The sequence below is a fragment of the Scyliorhinus torazame genome, chromosome 22 (assembly GCF_047496885.1).
Source record: "Scyliorhinus torazame isolate Kashiwa2021f chromosome 22, sScyTor2.1, whole genome shotgun sequence".
Taxonomy (NCBI): Eukaryota; Metazoa; Chordata; class Chondrichthyes; order Carcharhiniformes; family Scyliorhinidae; genus Scyliorhinus; species Scyliorhinus torazame.
The window spans coordinates 33,667,364-33,686,852 of NC_092728.1; the positions used below are offsets into that span (position 1 = coordinate 33,667,364).

General features: G+C 47.2%; 1 protein-coding gene across 6 annotated transcripts in view; it reads right to left on the reverse strand.

Moving 5' to 3' along the window:
* Positions 1-19,489, reverse strand: part of exd3 (exonuclease 3'-5' domain containing 3) — a 1,321,659-nt gene that overhangs the window by 983,707 nt on the left and 318,463 nt on the right. For 4 of the 6 annotated variants that reach the window (XM_072488030.1, XM_072488028.1, XM_072488034.1 and 1 more), the window contains one exon: positions 7,804-7,868. The exons of the other annotated variants lie outside the window; for them this stretch is intronic. In XM_072488030.1, coding sequence (XP_072344131.1) covers positions 7,804-7,868 — 65 coding nt within the window. The remainder of the gene's footprint in view (positions 1-7,803; positions 7,869-19,489) is intronic. 6 annotated transcript variants of the gene reach the window in all.

Here is a 19,489-nt window from a genome sequence, read left to right on the forward strand (position 1 = left end):
AAAAGGCTGGGAACAGACGAAGCCTGTGTGGCATATAAGGAAAGTAGGAAGGAACTTAAGCAAGGAGTCAGGAGGGCTAGAAGGGGTCATGAAAAGTCATTGGCAAATAGGGTTAAGGAAAATCCCAAGGCTTTTTACACGTACATAAAAAGCAAGAGGGTAGCCAGGGAAAGGGTTGGCCCACTGAAGGATAGGCAAGAGAATCTATGTGTGGAGCCAGAGGAAATGGGCGAGGTACTAAATGAATACTTTGCATCAGTATTCACCAAAGAGAAGGAATTGGTAGATGTTGAGTCTGGAGAAGGGGGTGTAGATAGCCTGGGTCACATTGTGATCCAAAAAGACGAGGTGTTGGGTGTCTTAAAAAATATTAAGGTAGATAAGTCCCCAGGGCCGGATGGGATCTACCCCAGAATACTGAAGGAGGCTGGAGAGGAAATTGCTGAGGCCTTGACAGAAATCTTTGGATCCTCGCTGTCTTCAGGGGATGTCCCGGAGGACTGGAGAATAGCCAATGTTGTTCCTCTGTTTAAGAAGGGTAGCAAGGATAATCCCGGGAACTACAGGCCGGTGAGCCTTACGTCAGTGGTAGGGAAATTACTGGAGAGAATTCTTCGAGACAGGATCTACTCCCATTTGGAAGCAAATGGACGTATTAGTGAGAGGCAGCACGGTTTTGTGAAGGGAAGGTCGTGTCTCACTAACTTGATAGAGTTTTTCGAGGAGGTCACTAAGATGATTGATGCAGGTAGGGCAGTAGATGTTGTCTATATGGACTTCAGTAAGGCCTTTGACAAGGTCCCTCATGGTAGACTAGTACAAAAGGTGAAGTCACACGGGATCAGGGGTGAACTGGCAAGGTGGATACAGAACTGGCTAGGCCATAGAAGGCAGAGGGTAGCAATGGAGGGATGCTTTTCTCATTGGAGGGCTGTGACCAGTGGTGTTCCACAGGGATCAGTGCTGGGACCTTTGCTCTTTGTAGTATATATAAATGATTTGGAGGAAAATGTAACTGGTCTGATTAGTAAGTTTGCAGACGACACAAAGGTTGGTGGAATTGCGGATAGCGATGAGGACTGTCTGAGGATACAGCAGGATTTAGATTGTCTGGAGACTTGGGCGGAGAGATGGCAGATGGAGTTTAATCCGGAAAAATGTGTGGTAATGCATTTTGGAAGGGCTAATGCAGGTAGGGAATATACAGTGAATGGTAGAACCATCAAGAGTATTGAAAGTCAAAGAGATCTAGGAGTACAGGTCCACAGGTCATTGAAAGGGGCAACACAGGTGGAGAAGGTAGTCAAGAAGGCATACGGCATGCTTGCCTTCATTGGCCGGGGCATTGAGTATAAGAATTGGCAAGTCATGTTGCAGCTGTATAGAACCTTAGTTAGGCCACACTTGGAGTATAGTGTTCAATTCTGGTCGCCACACTACCAGAAGGATGTGGAGGCTTTAGAGAGGGTGCAGAAGAGATTTACCAGAATGTTGCCTGGTATGGAGGGCATAAGCTATGAGGAGCGATTGAATAAACTCGGTTTGTTCTCACTGGAACGAAGGAGGTTGAGGGGCGACCTGATAGAGGTATACAAAATTATGAGGGGCATAGACAGAGTGGATAGTCAGAGGCTTTTCCCCAGGGTAGAGGGGTCAATTACTAGGGGGCATAGGTTTAAGGTGAGAGGGGCAAAGTTTAGAGTAGATGTACGAGGCAAGTTTTTTACGCAGAGGGTAGTGGGTGCCTGGAACTCACTACCGGAGGAGGTAGTGGAAGCAGGGACGATAGGGACATTTAAGGGGCATCTTGACAAATATATGAATAGGATGGGAATAGAAGGATACGGACCCAGGAAGTGTAGAAGATTGTAGTTTAGTCGGGCAGTATGGTCGGCACGGGCTTGGAGGGCCGAAGGGCCTGTTCCTGTGCTGTACATTTCTTTGTTCTTTGTTCTTTGTAATACAGCGCAGTACAGGCCCTTCGGCCCACGATGTTGCACCGAAACAAAAGCCATCTAACCTACACTATGCCATTATCATCCATATGTTTATCCAATAAACTTTTAAAAGCCCTCAATGTTGGCGAGTTCACTACTGTAGCAGGTAGGGCATTCCACGGCCTCACTACTCTTTGCGTAAAGAACCTACCTCTGACCTCTGTCCTATATCTATTACCCCTCAGTTTAAAGTTATGTCCCCTCGTGCCAGCCATTTACATCCGCGGGAGAAGGCTCTCACTGTCCACCCTATCCAACCCCCTGATCATTTTGTATGCCTCTATTAAGTCTCCTCTTAACCTTCTTCTCTCCAACAAAAACAACCTCAAGTCCATCAGCCTTTCCTCATAAGATTTTCCCTCCATACCAGGCAACATCCTGGTAAATCTCCTCTGCACCCGCTCCAAAGCCTCCACATCCTTCCTATAATGCGGTGACCAGAACTGTACGCAATACTCCAAATGCGGCCGTACCAGAGTTCTGTACAGCTGCAACATGACCTCCCGACTCCGGAACTCAATCCCTCGACCAATAAAGGCCAACACTCCATAGGCCTTCTTCACCACCCTATCAACCTGGGTGGCAACTTTCAGGGATCTATGTACATTGACACCTAGATCCCTCTGCTCATCCACACTTTCAAGAACTTTACCATTAGCCAAATATTCCGCATTCCTGTTATTCCTTCCAAAGTGAATCACCTCACACTTCTCTACATTAAACTCCATTTGCCACCTCTCAGCCCAGCTCTGCAGCTTATCTATATCCCTCTGTAACCTGCTACATCCTTCCACACTATCGACAACACCACCGACTTTAGTATCGTCTGCAAATTTACTCACCCACCCTTCTGCGCCTTCCTCTAGGTCATTGATAAAAATGACAAACAGCAACGGCCCCAGAACAGATCCTTGTGGTACTCCACTTGTGACTGTACTCCATTCTGAACATTTCCCATCAACCACCACCCTCTGTCTTCTTTCAGCTAGCCAATTTCTGATCCACATCTCTAAATCTCCCTCAATCCCCAGCCTCCGTATTTTCTGCAATAGCCTACCGTGGGGAACCTTATCAAACGCTTTGCTGAAATCCATATACACCACATCAACTGCTCTACCCTCATCTACCTGTTCAGTCACCTTCTCAAAGAACTCAATAAGGTTTGTGAGGCATGACCTACCCTTCACAAAGCCATGCTGGCTATCCCTGATCATATTATTCCTATCTAGATGATTATAAATCTTGTCTCTTATAATCCCCTCCAAGACTTTACCCACTACAGACGTGAGGCTCACCGGTCTATAGTTGCCGGGGTTGGTCACCCTATTATAGAAAGGATATTATTAAACTAGAAAGAGTGCAGAAAAGATTTACTAGGATGTTACCGGGACTTGATGGTTTGAGTTATAAGGAGAGGCTGGATAGACTGGGACTTTTTTCCCTGGAGCGTAGGAGGCTTAGGGGTGATCTTTTAGAGGTCTATAAAATAATGAGGGGCATAGATAAGGTAGATAGTCAACATCTTTTCCCAAAGGTAGGGGAGTCTAAAACTAGAGGGCATAGGTTTAAGGTGAGAGATTCAGAAGGGCCCAGAGGGGCAATTTCTTCACTCAGAGGGTAGTGAGTGTCTGGAATGTGCTGCCAGAGGTCGTAGTAGAGGCGGGTACAATTGTGTCTTTTAAAAAGCATTTAGATAGTTACATGGGTAAGATGGGTATAGAGGGTTATGGGCCAAGTGCGGGCAACTGAGACCAGCTTAATGGTAAAAACTGGGCGGCATGGACTGGTTGGGCCGAAGGGCCCGTTTCCATGCTGTAAACTTCTATGATTCTATGATTCATTCTGGTACCCACAACCAACTATGCTCCGGTACTACACAGAATGCAACAGCAGCGCCTTCGCCAGAAGAGGGCATATGACACACGGACAACTGATCTTCCCGCCCTGGCGTCTGGAGACGACGTCCGCATCCACCTATTAGAAGGTGGCTGGTCAGCACCTGCCGAAGTTCTCCGACGCGTGGCTCCCCGCTCGTTCCTGGTTTGCATGCCTGATGGATCCATTCGTAGGCGCAATCGCCGTCCTCTTCACCTACTTCCACGCTCGCTACGTGAACTTAAACCGACACCGCGCCCTCCTGTTGTTCCTGATATCGACTTTGTGGAGCTTCCTGCCACCATGCCCCTTCAGTCGTCGCCCGTGGCCAGGCCCATTCCTCAGCCGGTGGATCCAGACCCACCTTTGAGGCGGTCAACCCAAATTCGTCACCCACCTTCTCGACTGGGCTTATGAGCCTACTTGTACATTGAACTCATAATACCACTGTGTTAATATGTTTCTGTTCTTCCTTGTCGTTACAGGAGTTCGTTTTGTCGTTCAACATTTCCCCGTTCTTTGTTTATGGTACAACCTCGTTGTTATGTCGCACCCGACATCGCCCCTTGTATATAGTTTAGCCCCATGTATATGCTGTAGATATTGCACACACACACATTTAGCTGCACTCTATTTATAACCACATAGGCACATGTTCTTGTAAAAAAGGGGGATGTCATGATATTCAGGTAAACATCATAGTACGAACATACATACATACTGATGGACAGATCAACGGACCAATCAACACACACACAACACCACAGCCAATCACAAGCAAGAGCATACACAGTACAAAACAGGGAACACAACACTTCCTGAGCATTCCAGCAGGAGACGGCTCAGGGCACAGAGCTCATAGCAAGCCACTCAGACATCCACCATGTGCTGAGTGCCTCTCCAAGATAGTATTAGGAATAGGTCCACAGATTCTAGGGTTATGATCGAACCTCAGTAACCAGTTTACCACTGTAAATAAATGTTAGTAATAAAACTGAGTTGTACCATTCGCAACCGTGTTGGTTCGTCTGTGTAGCAGAGTACCCAACACATCAGCCTTGGGGGAGCTGGTAAGCCAAGAAAATCCTTGCTTGATTGAAGCAGCCAGGGTGGGGCTCGGTTTGCTGTGGCGGTTTTGTTTCGGCGATGCTATTGGCATTGAGACGGTGACTGCCGTTGTGGACGATGGTCTCGCCTCCCAGGCAGAAATTATTGGTGGTCACATTGATGAATTGTGATATATTCTGTAAAGATGGACCTTAGTAAAGCACGTGACATTGTCTCTCATGACAGGCTGGTGCAAAAGATTAAATCACAGGGGGTCAGGGGTGAACTAGCGAGATAGATTACAAATTTTCTTGGCCATAGAAGACCGAGGGTAGCAGTGGAAGGGTGTTTTTCCGAATGGAGATCTGTAACAAGTGGTGTTCTGCAGGGATCAGTACTGGGACCTCTGCTCTTTGTAATATATATATATATAAATGACTTGGAAGGAAACATAGCTGGTCTGATTAGGAAGTTTGCAAATGATACTAAGATTGCAGGAGTTGCGGATAGTGATGAAGATTGTCAGAGAATACAGCAGGATATAGATAGGCTGCAAAATTGGGCAGGGAAATGGCAGATGGAATTTAACCCGGACAAATGAGAGGTGATTCATTTTGGTAGATCCAATTCAGGTGGGAGCTATTGTCATGGGAATGTTACTTTAAGAAATGTTTGTCTTCTCAAGTGGCTGCAGTGATGTCAGTGTATGGTTGGAGCTGGGCTCAGGCTCTGCTTTTTACTTTTGTTTTGAGCTGGGAGCTGTTATTGGCTCTGAGTTTTAGTTTCGTTTTCAGTTGGAGAGCTGCATTCAAACCAAGGAGGTGTATTTTGGTCTCTCTCTGCATGCTAAAGAATGTCTCCAGATCACTTGATTTCAAAGTAATACCTGTTTCTGTAAGGAATGCAAACTTACTGTCTTTGTTAAAAAGGGTCTTTGACTTCTGCATTTTGTTCGGAAAGTTACTAAGGGTAACCTATAGAGCACTGTATCTTTGGGGGGGGGGGGGGGTGGTATCAGTGTTGGTAGTTGATAAGATGTTTATTGTGTGTTTATAAAATGTTAACTGGATTCACAGAAAAACATTGTTTTTGTTTAAAAATACTTTAGATCTCTGTTGCATCACACCTGTAAGGTGGGCCCTTGTGCTCCCCATAACCAAAATCTATTAAAAGCTGTGAGTGAGGTGAACTCCATGATATACTTTGGTGTTCTCTAAACCCTGGCTTATAAAATAAATGGCAGAACCACCAGGAGCATAGAGACAGAGAGAGATCTGGGCGTGCAGGTCCACAGATCCTCAAAAATGGCAGCACACGTGGAAATGGTGATAAAGAAAGCATATGGCTTGCTTGCCTTCATCGGATGGGGTACAGAGTATAAAAGTTCACAAATTAAGTTACAGTTATATGGAACGTTGGTTAGGCCACATTTGGAATACTATGTCCAATTCTGGTCACCACAGCACGGTAGCATAGTGGTTAGCAGAATTGCTTCACAGCTCAAGGGTCCCTGGTTCGATTCCAGGCTTGGGGCACTGTCTGTGTGGAGTCTGCACGTTCTCCCCGTGTCTCCCTCAGTTTCCTCTGGGTGCTCCGGTTTCCTCCCACAGTCCAAAGATGTGCAGGTTAGGTGGATTGGCCATGCTAAAGTGCCCTTAGTGTCCAAAATTGCCCTTCGTGTTGGGTGGGGTTACTGGGTGTGGGCTTGGGTAGGGTGCTCTTTCCGAGAGCCAGTGCAGACTCTAGATGGCCTCCTTCTGCAGTCAATTCTATGATACCTCTATGACATGCATTCCACTACCAGAAGGACGTGGAGGCTTTGGAGAGAGTACAGAAAAAGTTTACCAGAATGTTGCCTGCATGGAGGGTATTAGCTATGAAGAGAGATTGATTAAACTGGGATTGTTCTCCCTAGAGAGACGGAGGCTGCGGGGCAACCTGACAGAAGTTTATAAAATTATGAGGGGTATGGATAGGGTGAACAGTTGGAGGCTTTTTCCCAGGTCAGAAATGACAATTACAAGTTCAAGGTGAGGGGATTTGGGGATGTTCAGTGGAGTTCAGTGGGTATGTGCAAGGGAAGATTTCTTTACACAGAGGGTGGTGGCCTGGGATACACTGCCAAGTGCCTCTCCTTTCTGCCCAAATGCATCACTTCACACTTTTCCACATAGGATTCTATCTACCAATTGTCTGCCCATTCCACTAGCCTATCTGGGTCCTAATGTCATTGAATTGTATCATCCTCCGTCTGTCACACGTCCAAGTTCGGTATCATCAGCAAACTTTGAAATTCTACTCTGGACTGCAGTAATGTGTGTCACGGCATTCTCGGGTTGATGTCACCTTGTATATATGTTGCACTTGTGTGGCCCTGCATGCATGTTAATGCATGTCACCTTGCACATCTATTGTGGTGAATGTGCCACTTTGTATTCCCAGTAATATGTCAGCATCACCAAGTATGTGTCCACAGTCCTCAGAAACAAAGAAAAGACATATCGAAGCCTATTTTTATTACTCGCAGTTCATCTGGATACTTCCCCCACCCCCCCCTCCCGCCACCCGCCCCTTTCAGAACGAGATAAGTGAGCATTCCGGCCTGGTCCAATCACAAATCAGAACCATTATCCAACCTCGGGGCAAGATAATGAGCTGAACAATTAAACCAAAGTCAGCCAAGCAAATTTGTGAGCTGCACGGTTTTGTGACATCCCCCTCTGAAGTTCAGCTCCACCCTCTCCCTCAGCTATACTGTTACCAGTGCAAACCCCCTAATGTAAACCAACACAAACTTGAATAATCCTTCCCCATGTTAGTGTTGAAGACACGTACTGCATAAATGCCAAGGCCTATTATGAGGTTCTATCAATAGGGGACTTACCTCATGAATCTCTTTCTTTGTCCAGAGTGCTTGCAGGATGTGCAACAAGTGGAGAGGGTCCAGGCCTGGGGAGAAGCAGATTGATTGCCTGTGACAGGATGCATTTGAAACACTGTCGTATTGTTACGGAGTACAGAATGGGCACTTTGTGCCACCTTGAAAACTGCTAACCTTCAAGCTGTCACTCAAGATTAGCAACTGAACCTCATTCACAATCCAAACAAATCTCCAGCAAACATGGCGATGTTGGAGTTTTATTAACACTCGCAGAACTATCCCACTCACTAATGTCAGGGGTTTACTCATAACACTTAAACAAACTGGCATCTTACACAGCAATTTTGTATGTTAAGCACATAACTGGAGAAGAGGCAGCTTGGCACAGATTGTGTGGATGGAGAGGAGGATGTATTTATTTAGTAAATTTCATTAAACGTCCTCTGCTGTTATCTTTTCCACCTGTTGCCCTTCCCCCTCTACCAAACTTCCAGAGCAACATCATCACAAGACAAGATAGCCCAGAATACACTTCAACCAGCCAAGTGTATCACGTTTTGAAGGGCAACTTCAGTGCAACAAATTCCCCCTCACCCTTCTCCTCTCCACAACTCATCCTGTTCTCCTCCCCCATCGCATACCTCACCCCTCTCCTCCTTGCCCCTCTTCTTCTGCTCCATTCTCCCTCTCCCGCCCTCCTTTCCCCTTTTCCCCTCACTCCAACCGCTTCCCTGAATGATGTTCTACAGATTGTTTTCTGGACTTCTCGATGGAAAGTGACATTGAAATCAGACTGCGGCAGTAGAATGCCAGGTTATTAACACAGACTTGGTCACTTTGAGTTCTGCTCATTCCCATCACCATGAGACTGATGATCAATATTGCTGTAGAGAAATGTAATGCCACAGGGATTACTGATCCAATAGGTCTTACTGATTAGGATGAGGATTTGAATTTAGCTGAGCCGTCAAGGAAAAGCAGGGTGCAAGGCTGGGAATCTCCCCACACAGAGGATCACTCCTCCCAGCAACTCACTCAGAACCAGTCACGCTCAAATCTTGGGAGGAGGCCGTCCCTCAGTTGTGAAAACGGTTTGTGTCGATAACTTACATTATGGAGCTTCCTGTAATACTCCGGACTTTTTGAAGGCACTTTTGTAGGAAAAACAGCCAATTTTGGAGAGCAAGCTCTCGAACTACATTCTGACAATAAGCAGACATGTTTGAGCCATGTTGAATGAGGAAAAATACTAGCCAGGATATCAGGGAGAACCCCTGTGCTTTTCTTTGAATAATGTCATGGAATCTTTTGTATCCACTAGACGGGGCAGACAGGACTTTAGTTTCACAATTTATCCAAAAGATGGCACTTCCAACAATGCAGCATTCCCTCGCAACTGCACGGAGTGTCAACCCGGATTGGGTGTTCAACCTCAATCTTCTAACTCAAGCTACATGGTCACCTTGACTGATAACTGATATTTTAAAGCAATTCCAATTCTCAAGCTGCCATGATAAGATATGAATTGATGTTCTTTGCGTTTCTTACCAAGAAACAAAATCACAATCGGACAGATGCGCAAGAATATCAATTCTCAATGGGAACAGCACTTCATATTGCACGAGAATAGGGTGCTGATTGGTTGGCAAGTGGACTCTGATTGGTAGAGGTATTGCCATGGAGAATGCATCAAGGAACAGTTAACTGCCAAACTTTGTTTAAATTCAAACCGGGCAGGTCATCTCTGATTGGTCGAGGCATTATGATGGGGAATGAACTAGGGAATGGCTGTCCTGCAAGCTTTGTTTAGTTGAAAAAGGTGCAATTAGCACACATGCACTTTCTGCTTGCAAAGGATAGGGTCCCTTGTGTGAATGTGTGTAGCTTTGTGCATGTGTAAGTGAGCCATGCCGTGAGCCCCACTAATAATCGTAAAGTGGTGTGATTGTACTCTTAACATAATCAGGATCGTTTAGCAAGCATTGTCCAACTGCAGAATCACATCTAATGTTGGACACTACTCTGTGTTTGCACACGCATGTTGGTTGGGTAGTCAGGACTTTGCTTGTTGTGAACAGCCGAAGAGAAATGCTGTCATTTACCACATGTGTGTGTGTAGGCAGAAGATCTTTTTGGCTTGACAGCAGTATGGTGGTAGCGGAGAATACTACTGCATAGTAGCAGCTTCACCTGTTGCTCAAAGCAGACTGGGCAAATTTCAGGACAGTAAGTGATGGCCTGAGGCCCATTCATGAGTTTGAATGATATTCAGCAAGCAATGATCTGAACAGGGTCGCCATTATCCCACAGGATGGCGTTTATGCACCTTACTTCAGCATTAAGCTTGCTAACTTTGGTTGGCTCTTAATTTGTTGCTCGTTGTGTCTTTACTTAATTTGCTGTTTCTGTAACCTTTGCTCTAGAGTCGCCAGGTATCTTTATGATACCGCCACGAGGTTCAAGTGCTGATCAATAACTCAATACACCAATTAGTAAGATTCAAATCAAAACACATTTATTATACACAGTCAATCACTACTCATGCATAAAACTCTACTTACTAGACTATCTCTAAAAGGCCTATATTTAGCTTCAGAACTGGCCCACCAGGTCAGGGGAACAAATGGCCTTTTGCTCGATTCTGAGTCTGCAGGATTCAAAGCTGGTATGGACTGGCAGCTAGGAGCGTCTATCTCGTAGCGTGCGTTGACTGGAGACTTACTTGGTTGATGCGGCAGCTAGGCAGGTCACTGTCAAGGGTTGTTTCGAGCTGCGGAGTGACCCTGCCAAGAAAAACAAATTGAACTTGGGGACTCCACTTTATAGTCCCCAGGGGCTTCGCGCCGTTCGGGGCGGACCCCGTATCTGGTTCCAAGTGATTGGACTAGGTTCCAATCACTTGGATCGATTTCTCCAATACTGGAGCCGTTCCCTGATCGCTGGGCGGTCCCTGAGTGTCCGTTGGCCTTCCTTTGTCTTGGCCCCTGCTGGCGCCGAGGAGTCTGGCTTGGCCTTATTTACCTTTAATGTTTCAATTGTTCCCGGGGATCGCTCATTAATATGCAGATGGCTGTTGGTTTCAGTGCTGTCTGGGTTTCTGCTAGTTCTAATACACACCTGCTAGTTTTTCCTGGCTTGACTGAATTTCCCTGCATTCTTTGCGATCTCCATTTTAAGTCGGGAAGTGTCCAACCCAGGCGGCTACACTCCCTCCTTTTGATCCCTAACGCGAAGCAGTAGGATCACATAACTGCGTCGTCTTCACTTCCTGACCCAGCGAGCATTCTTCCATGGCCTCTACACTGACCATAACTATGCAATAAATTTTTAACTGACAGTTCTAAGTGGCGCTCAGTCACAACAGGGACATGCAGTACAACATATTAAAAAAAAGGTATCTCTAACTATCTTCCATAAACTACACTCACTTAAACATCCAATCATACTAACTTCCTAACAATGCAAAAATAATAGCAGCATTTACATTTCCCTCTGGCTTGGCAGTCAAGCTCAGAGTTGTACAATCTCTCAGTTGTCTTTATTCACAAAATGATGCCAAACTAATGTCCTTTATTATAGATCAAGGGGTTCGGGGGCCTGGTGAAAACCGAAAATAGGGGATCTCATCCTGTATACCGGGGTGCGAGAGCGGTAGGCTCTCCTTCGCCATTTTCTCATGCGGATAGTCTGCACGATGCTGCAGAATATCGTCAATGCTAAAAGGGATTCAATTACGTATGAAAGGGAGTACCATGTTATAAACCTATCACACCATGATGGTGTGTTGTTACTTGTCACTGGGCTCTGGGTGTTATGGGGAAGTGAATCATTGACGGCCGGGGGGTTTGGGGTCAGGGGGATCGCATTCGCGCGTAACCGAATACAAATTACAATAATGAAAAACAGGTATGATGTCTTCATTGTTCTCTTCTTTCTTTTCTTCTCTTCCTTTTCGTCTCTTCTCTCTCCCTGGACCTTCTGGAATTCTGTGGATCAAGCATAGTTTCTGTTACCATCTTGTTTAATATCTTGAACGTTAGCATGTCTGTCTTTTAGTGCCAATTTCACTTTATAATTGGTCACCATGTGTGACTCCCTCATTTTAAAACATGTTTTTAAAACAAATATTTGGACTAGACATCTAAGAGAATACTGCCGTACTGCGAGTCGTCTCGCAGCCTGTGTGATTTACCATCCTCGTGTTTGAGGATGGAAATAGCATAGGGAAGCAATCCTAAGGGTTGCTAAACCAAATAAAAGAATATTGAACGTAATTGAGCCAAAATGGGGTGCGTATGGGCGGGTAAGATTTGGATGGAATCCCCGGGTAGGACGGTGATCAATGCCGTATGTGCTCTACCCAAGCGTAGCTGACCAGAGGGGGGACCTCAGGCAGAGCGGAGATCGATGCCGTTTCTCCACTGCCTGAGCAACCGGCAAGAACGGGTAAGAATGTGGTCATCGTGGGGGCTGCCTCTCGTGATTACCTTCGAATCAGGAGAGTAGTTATGATTGTTGTTTGCCGACAGACTAGTTCCTCTGAACTGTTGTCTGTGACAAACTAGATCCTCTAACAATTTTCTGTCGACAGGCTAGTTCCTCTGAACTATTGTCTGGGACAGACTTGTTCCATTAACAGCCGATGGCGTTAAAGGAGTGATGGCGTGGGGCCATGAAACTTCCGAGTTTACAAACAACACTTAACGATAACAGTAACGAACAAACATGCTGCAGGTTCCATCAGAAAGGACACCGTTTCTCCCAAGCGGTTCCTTTTTAAAACATCATCTGCACACCTCAGTTATCAGTTGCGAACAGGGTCGCAAAGGGGTTCTCGTTTTGGGAGTCAGACTCAATGTCATCATCTTCTCCCGGATGCCATACCCTTGAATGGGTGAGGGTTGCTAAAGCTGCATGGTGTGACTTAGGGTCCATCTCGTCGTTTCGGACAAGCCTGTACGAATTGTCACGGTGCCAAATAGTGGTGTCTAATTCTGTGGGAACGGAGTCGGGGTCGTCATCATAGGGCTGTTGTCTTTGGTGAGGTTTGTTGAGGAATGTGATCAGGAAGGGATCACTCGAATCGTGGTCAGATTCGCTGGGTGCGGGTCCTGTTGCATGGGGATAGTAGGGACGCGTGCTGTGGCTATTGCCTGTGTCACAGCCACTGTCGCTGCTGTGTGCGTTCCGGGGCGGAGTCTAAAGTTCGGGGGTGGAGTCGAGGTCGAGTCCGTGGATGGGATGGACGTGTTGGTGGAGGGTAGGGATACGTTGGCTGTGGGCGGGGTGTGGTCTGCTGCGTCGAGCATGACGTGGTGTGCGTGGTTAAGACTGCGAGCCATATGCCTTGAGCTGGTTGATAAGAAACCACGCGGTCTTCCCGTTGGGGTACTGAATTTTATAAACGGAGGGGCTTACTTTGTCCGCAACGGAGTACGGACCCGAATACTTTGGTGACAAGAACATGCTGGGGTTGTAAATGGAGAACATGACCTGCTGTCCTATTTCAAACTCAGTTGCATGTACTGTCTTGTGGAAACAGGCCTTGCTCTGTTTCTTCCTTGTGCCTAATTTTACTGCGGCTGCTAGCTGAGCCGTTTTTACATTCTCAACTAGTTGTTTCACTGCGTTCTCGTGTGTGAGGGCCGGCACTTCGGGGCTAGTCAAGTCAAGTCCTAATAAAAATTCTGTGCCTTTCATGGGGCGTCCGGTCATGAGAGAGTGTGGGGTGTATCCTGTGGATGTTGAAACAGTGTTACGCAAAAACATTAGTGCAAAAGGGAGGACTGAATCCCAAGTGGTGCTGTTTTGTTGGACCATTTTCCTGAGGGTTGCTTTTGGGGTCCGATTCATTCGCTCCACGATACCACTTGACTGGGGGTGGTATGCGATGTGGAATTTTTGGGTAATGCCAAATATCGAGAGGACGGTCTTCATGACACGTCCTGTAAAATGGGAACCGTGGTCGGATTCAATGCTGCGGGCGAGTCCCCATCTCGTAAAGATGTGGTAGGTTAAAATCTTCGCTGTAGTCTTTGCCGTGTTTGTCCTAGATGGGAATGCTTCTACCCATTTCGTAAACGTGTCTATCACAACTAACACGTACTTGTGACCATTCCTGCTAGGGGGCAATGATCCTATAAAATCAATCTGGAGGTTAGTCCAGGGGCCATTAGCGGGGTGGGTGTGGCTAAGCTGAGCTTTCTTTGCATATCTGTCCGGATTGTTTTGGGCACAGATAAGGCAATTTTCAACATTGTGAATTCGGCCACCAACAGAGCTGCCTGGGGTGTGCTGTAGTGGGGTCAATTCCCTGATGCCCATGACTATCATGGGCAAACAAATAAGCTGATTCCGGTCCTGTTCAGGAACCACATAAAGGGTGTCTTTTAGGATCACGCTGTCATGTGTGGTCAGTGCATTTTTAAACCTATCGTATGGGGCTGGAAAGCTCCCTTTTAAAATCACCCTGAGATTACTATCTTGCTTCTGGGCCTGCACTAAATCCTCAATATTAGTCTGTGAGACCTGAACTGCATTCACTGGGTGCTTTCGGGGGGGGGGGGGGTTCCAAAAATGTCCATGTCTGGAACCTGCTTTAGCCAGTGCGTCGGCTTTTACATTTCCAGGTGGGGAGGAACGGTGGTGACTTCGGACTTTAAAGATACCAAATGTCCTGTCCTGTGCTTTGTCCAAAATCTGCCGGAGTAATGGGGCTGAAGGGAGGGGTTTACCATCCGCGGAAACAAATCCTCTTGATTTCCACAGGGGTAGGAATTCTGTGAGGGTGTTACAGACATAGAGGCTGTCCGAGTATATGTCTGCTGGGCTGGGGAAGGAATCTGGGTGATCTCTAATGTACGCAATGGCTGCTAGTTCTGCCACCTGCGCGCCTAAGTGTCCTGGTAGTTCTAAGGAGATTTCTTCTAGGGCGCGTCCCTGCGCGTCCGCAACATAGATGCCGCATCCTGTAATGCGCTTCCCATTTAACACAGTGAAAGAACCATCCACATATATTCTCAAACGTGTTTGTGTGCTGGGGGCTCTGGGGTGAACTACCTATCTTTTTGGGGGGTGTTTTTGCGATAAAGGGGCCTGTGTTGTGGTGCGGTGAGATGATTTCACATTTGTGGGGGGGTGCCTGGGTACTGAAGGTTGTCGGCTCGGAAAGTGGGGGTCGTGGTCCTTTTAACAGTGATGTCCCGTCCCTGCAAAAGAAGGGTCCATCTGGCTGCTCTGATCTGGCTTACTGTGCCGTCCTTAAGTCGTCCGTCCAGTAAAAGTTGGGTGGGGGTATGTTCCGTAAGGATTGTGATGGGGTTTAGTCCGGTGATGTATGAGAAGTATTGAACTGCCCAGAAAACTGTGAGCAGGTGCCTTTCACAGGCCGAAAATCCCTGCTCCACGGGATCTAAAACTCTGGAGGCATAGGCCACGGGTCTTAACTGTTCAAGCCGTTCCTGGAGGAGCACGGCCGAAAGGGTGCGGTCAGTGCTAGCTGTCTCTATAGCATAGGGGGAAAGTGGGTCTGGAACTTGTAGTGCAGGGGCTGCAATGAGGGCTTTAAAACATCTACAGCATCCGTGTGCTGCGGAAGCCATTCCCAAGGGGCTCCTTCCTTTAGGAGTTCCGAGAGGGGTGCTGCTTTGGTGGCGAAACTGTCAATATGGTTTCGGCAGTAGCCAACCAGTTCTAAAAACGACCGGAGGGCTGAAACATTCTGGGGAAGGGGTAATTTGACAATCGAGTCAATTCTTTTATGCTCGATCTCGCGTTCACCATGCGTGATAATCGTTCCCAAATATATCACCTCTTCTTCCAAAATCTGGGCCTTTTTGGGGTTCACTTTGCATCCAATTTGCCGTAAGAGTTCCAGGAGTTCAGCCAGAAGCTCGATGTGCTCTGCCTTGGTGTCTGTCTGCAGTAATAGGTCGTCTACGTACTGGACCAGACATTCGGGGCGAGAAAATTTTGATAATCCATTTGTCAGCTGTCGGTGGAAAATGGAGGGGGAGTTGTGGAGGCCTTGTGGAAGGCATGTCCACGTGTACTGTTGATTTTTGAAGGTGAAGGCAAATTTATACTGGCACGCTTTTGCCAATGGAATGGACCAGAATCCATTACTGATGTCCAAAACTGTAAAATATCGTGAGTTGAGTCCCTGTTTGAGCATGGTGTCGGGACTTGTGGCTACCATGGGGGCTGCTGCGGGGGTGACTTTGTTGAGTTCCCGGTAATCGATGGTCAGTCGCCATGATCCATCGGGCTTTCTCACTGGCCAAATCAGGGCATTATTAGTAGAGGCTACTGATCTAAGTACGCCTTGTTCTAATAAGCTGTCAATAACCTTTGAGATTTCTCCCTCTGCCTCTTGGGGAAATCCATATTGCTTCTGGGGTCTAGGGTCAGGTCCTGTTATTTGAACCGAACCAACCATCCTGCCGCAGTCATGTTTATGACTTGCAAATGCGTTCCTGTTCTTCTGTAGAACGGCCCTAACCTGTTTGCACTAATCGTGGTCGGGTCAAACCAAAAATCGCCGACTGCGCTAATCTTATTAGCCTACTGTGAGCGTTGCGGGGGTTCTTGCTGACTTTGTCATTTTCCAGACACATTGATTTACTGGGTCAAATGAAAGGTTGTGGGAGTTCATGAAATCGATGCCCAAAATGTGTTCTGCTGTGTGGTCCAGATCGACCAAAACTATGGGGTGTTTTGTTGTAATGTTGCCAATTTGAATGGGTACAGGGGCTGTGATGTGTCCCTGTTGTGAATGGCCTGTGAAGCCGCTGAGGGTGATTATGGCTGTAGTGGGCCACGTGTCTTTTTGGAACATGGTGGTGGAATTAATTGTGGTGCGGGACCCACCTGTGTCCCAGAGAAATTTGGTGGGCTGTCCCCGTATTTTCGCTGCAACGACTGGTCGGCTGGACCTGTCCCAAAGGGTGTCGCAGACCCAAGTGGGGAAGCCCAAACACAGTCAGTCAGTTCCGTTCATGTCTGTCTGGTCTGAACGGGTGCTTACACTGTGTATGGGCTCTGTCCTGTTTCTATTCATAGTGCCTGCCTGCTGGGCTCTCTGTGGCTTTCGTGGGGCATTGCACTCTCGTGCAAAGTGACCTAATTGTCCACAGTTGTAACACTCCTGTGGTTTCTGTGGGGGGCTGTTCATGCCTTCGTTCACCAATGCGGGGTTCTGGTGCGCTTTAACTGCTTCGATATCTGCCTCTGCCTGCTGTTCTTCGGGTTTTCTAATCGCGGGTTTGTTGTGGACAGATTGCTCCCAGGAGCGGGACAACCTTTTTAAAACTCACTTTTCGATGTGCGCTTCTTCCGAGGGGTCATAATTCGTACAAGCTTTTTGTCCTGACTCTGTGACATGGGAGATAAGGGTGCGGGTCCATTTGGCCATGTTGTCTGGGGACAAATGGGCGCGGGCTAACTCTCCGAAAACTGTGAAATGGATCCACAGGCGTCCAGCAAACGCTGTGGGGTGCTCGGTTTTCTTTTGCCTGCACTTATTCAGGCCTTCTACTGGGTCACCTCTGTTATAACCGATCGCATCTAGGATCGCCGTGTGCATCTCTGCAAGGGTGCCTCCTCCTACATTCTGTGGGTTGGGAAGGGCTGCTACAACAGAAGGGTCTAAGCTTAAAACTGTGAGCTTCACTTGCTCACGCTCATCCAGGCCGTACATGGTCGCCTGCTGCTTCACTCTAACAAAGAAGTGGTGGGGGTCTAAGGTGGGGAGGATCTTTTCGCACGCATCCCGTAATTGGGTCACGGTTAAGGGGGTGATGTAAAGGAATTCCGCGTCACCTTCCGATGTGACTGTGTGGTGGGTGGTTACTGGATTCATGGGTGCCTGATCTATCTGCTCTGCGGGGGGTTGGGGTGCTGTTCTCCTTTGGGGCTTTCCATGCGCACATGTTCCCTGTACATATCTATGCGGGTTTCGTTTAGTTCTTGCCAATCAGGGCCGTCTTCTTCATCTAATTGGGATCCAATGGTGCTTTGAAACCCATTTTGCACTGAAAGCAAAGACTGCAGTTCCGCAATCTGCTTCCTGCATTTCGCATGATCCACTGAGCTTTGTCTGTGCTCCGTGGTGGCAGCATGGAGTGCTCTTAACGCTGCTTTTAAATCGCTGCACTGCCTTTGCAATGCCTCTACCTGTTTCTGTCTCTTCTCTTACCAGGACTGCACATTGCGTGTCCTGATGGGCCTTATCGTATTGAGTTTGGAAGCTGCTCAGATGTGCTGGACAAGACTGGTGTGCCCACTTGGCATCATCCACCTCTCCGTCCTTTGCTGCCAACTCCCTTCTTAAATCTATATTCTCTCTCTCGATCTCACTAACATCGACCTTGCTCATTCGATGTCTCTCTTCTATCTCTTTGCGGAGCGTCCGAACGACCTCCTCTGTGCCTCGCAATTGTGCCAGAAACGACACGATTGCCATCGCCTTGCGAGCTTTCCCTAAGCTTTTCTTATGGATCTCTGACAGGTTCTCCCACCAAGTATGTCCTATAGTCCCGGGTCCTGTTTCCTCATTATCACAGAATTCACTCCAAAGGGGCCATCCTTTCCCTTTGAGATATTTTCTGATCTCTTCTTCCCAAATGGGACACTGTCCTACTCTATTGCTGGTCGCTGCGACCACGAATTACTGGGGATTCATAAGGCGTTCCATTGCCTTCATTGCCATTTTTCCTTTCTGAATGCTCTCTTTTACTATTTGGAATGAAGGGTACTAAGACGGAGCTGTAAACACGGGTATGGCGTTCGCTATTTTCCGGAATGCAAACTCCCGATAGTTTTTGCGACAAAAATCTATCAGTTTTACCTTATAGCCCTGTTAGTTACGCATGCATTAACACGCTTCCGAATTATGAGGATTGATCAGAACTGCTTGAACACTTGTTGTTTCTCTGTTCCCAATTGGATTCTCAACTCAAATTTTGGGTTCGCCCGGAGTGGTCAGGCCACTTCTAAGTCGGGTCCCGTCAAAATGTCGCCAGTAAATGTTGCTAACTTTGGTTGGCTCTTAATTTGTTGCTCATTGCGTCTTTACTTAATTTGCTCTGTTTCTATAACCTTTGCTCTAGAGTCGCCCGGTATCTTTATGATACCGCCACAAGGTTCAAGTTCAAGTGCTGATCAATAACTCAATATACCAATTAGTAAGATTCAAATCAAAACACATTTATTATACACAGTCAATCACTACTCATGCATAAAACTCTACTTACTAGACTATCTCTATCACTAAAAGGCCTATACTTAGCTTCGGAACTGGCCCACCAGGTCAGGGGAACAAATGGCCTTTCGTTTGATTCTGAGTCTGCAGGATTCAAAGCTGGTATGGACTGGAAGCTAGGAGCGTCTATCTCGTAGCGTGCGTTGACTGGAGACTTACTTGGTTGATGCGGCAGCTAGGCAGGTCACTGTCAAGGGTTGTTTCGAGCTGCGGAGTGATCCTGCCAAGAAGAACAAATTGAACTTGGGGACTCTACTTTATAGTCCCCAAGGGCTTTGCGACGTTCGGGGCGGACCCCGTATCTGGTTGCAAGTGATTGGACTACGTTCCGATCACTTGGATCGATTTCTCCAATACTGGAGCCGTTCTCTGATCGCTGGGCTGTTCCTGAGTGTCCGTTGGCCTTCCTTTGTCTTGGCCCCTGCTGGC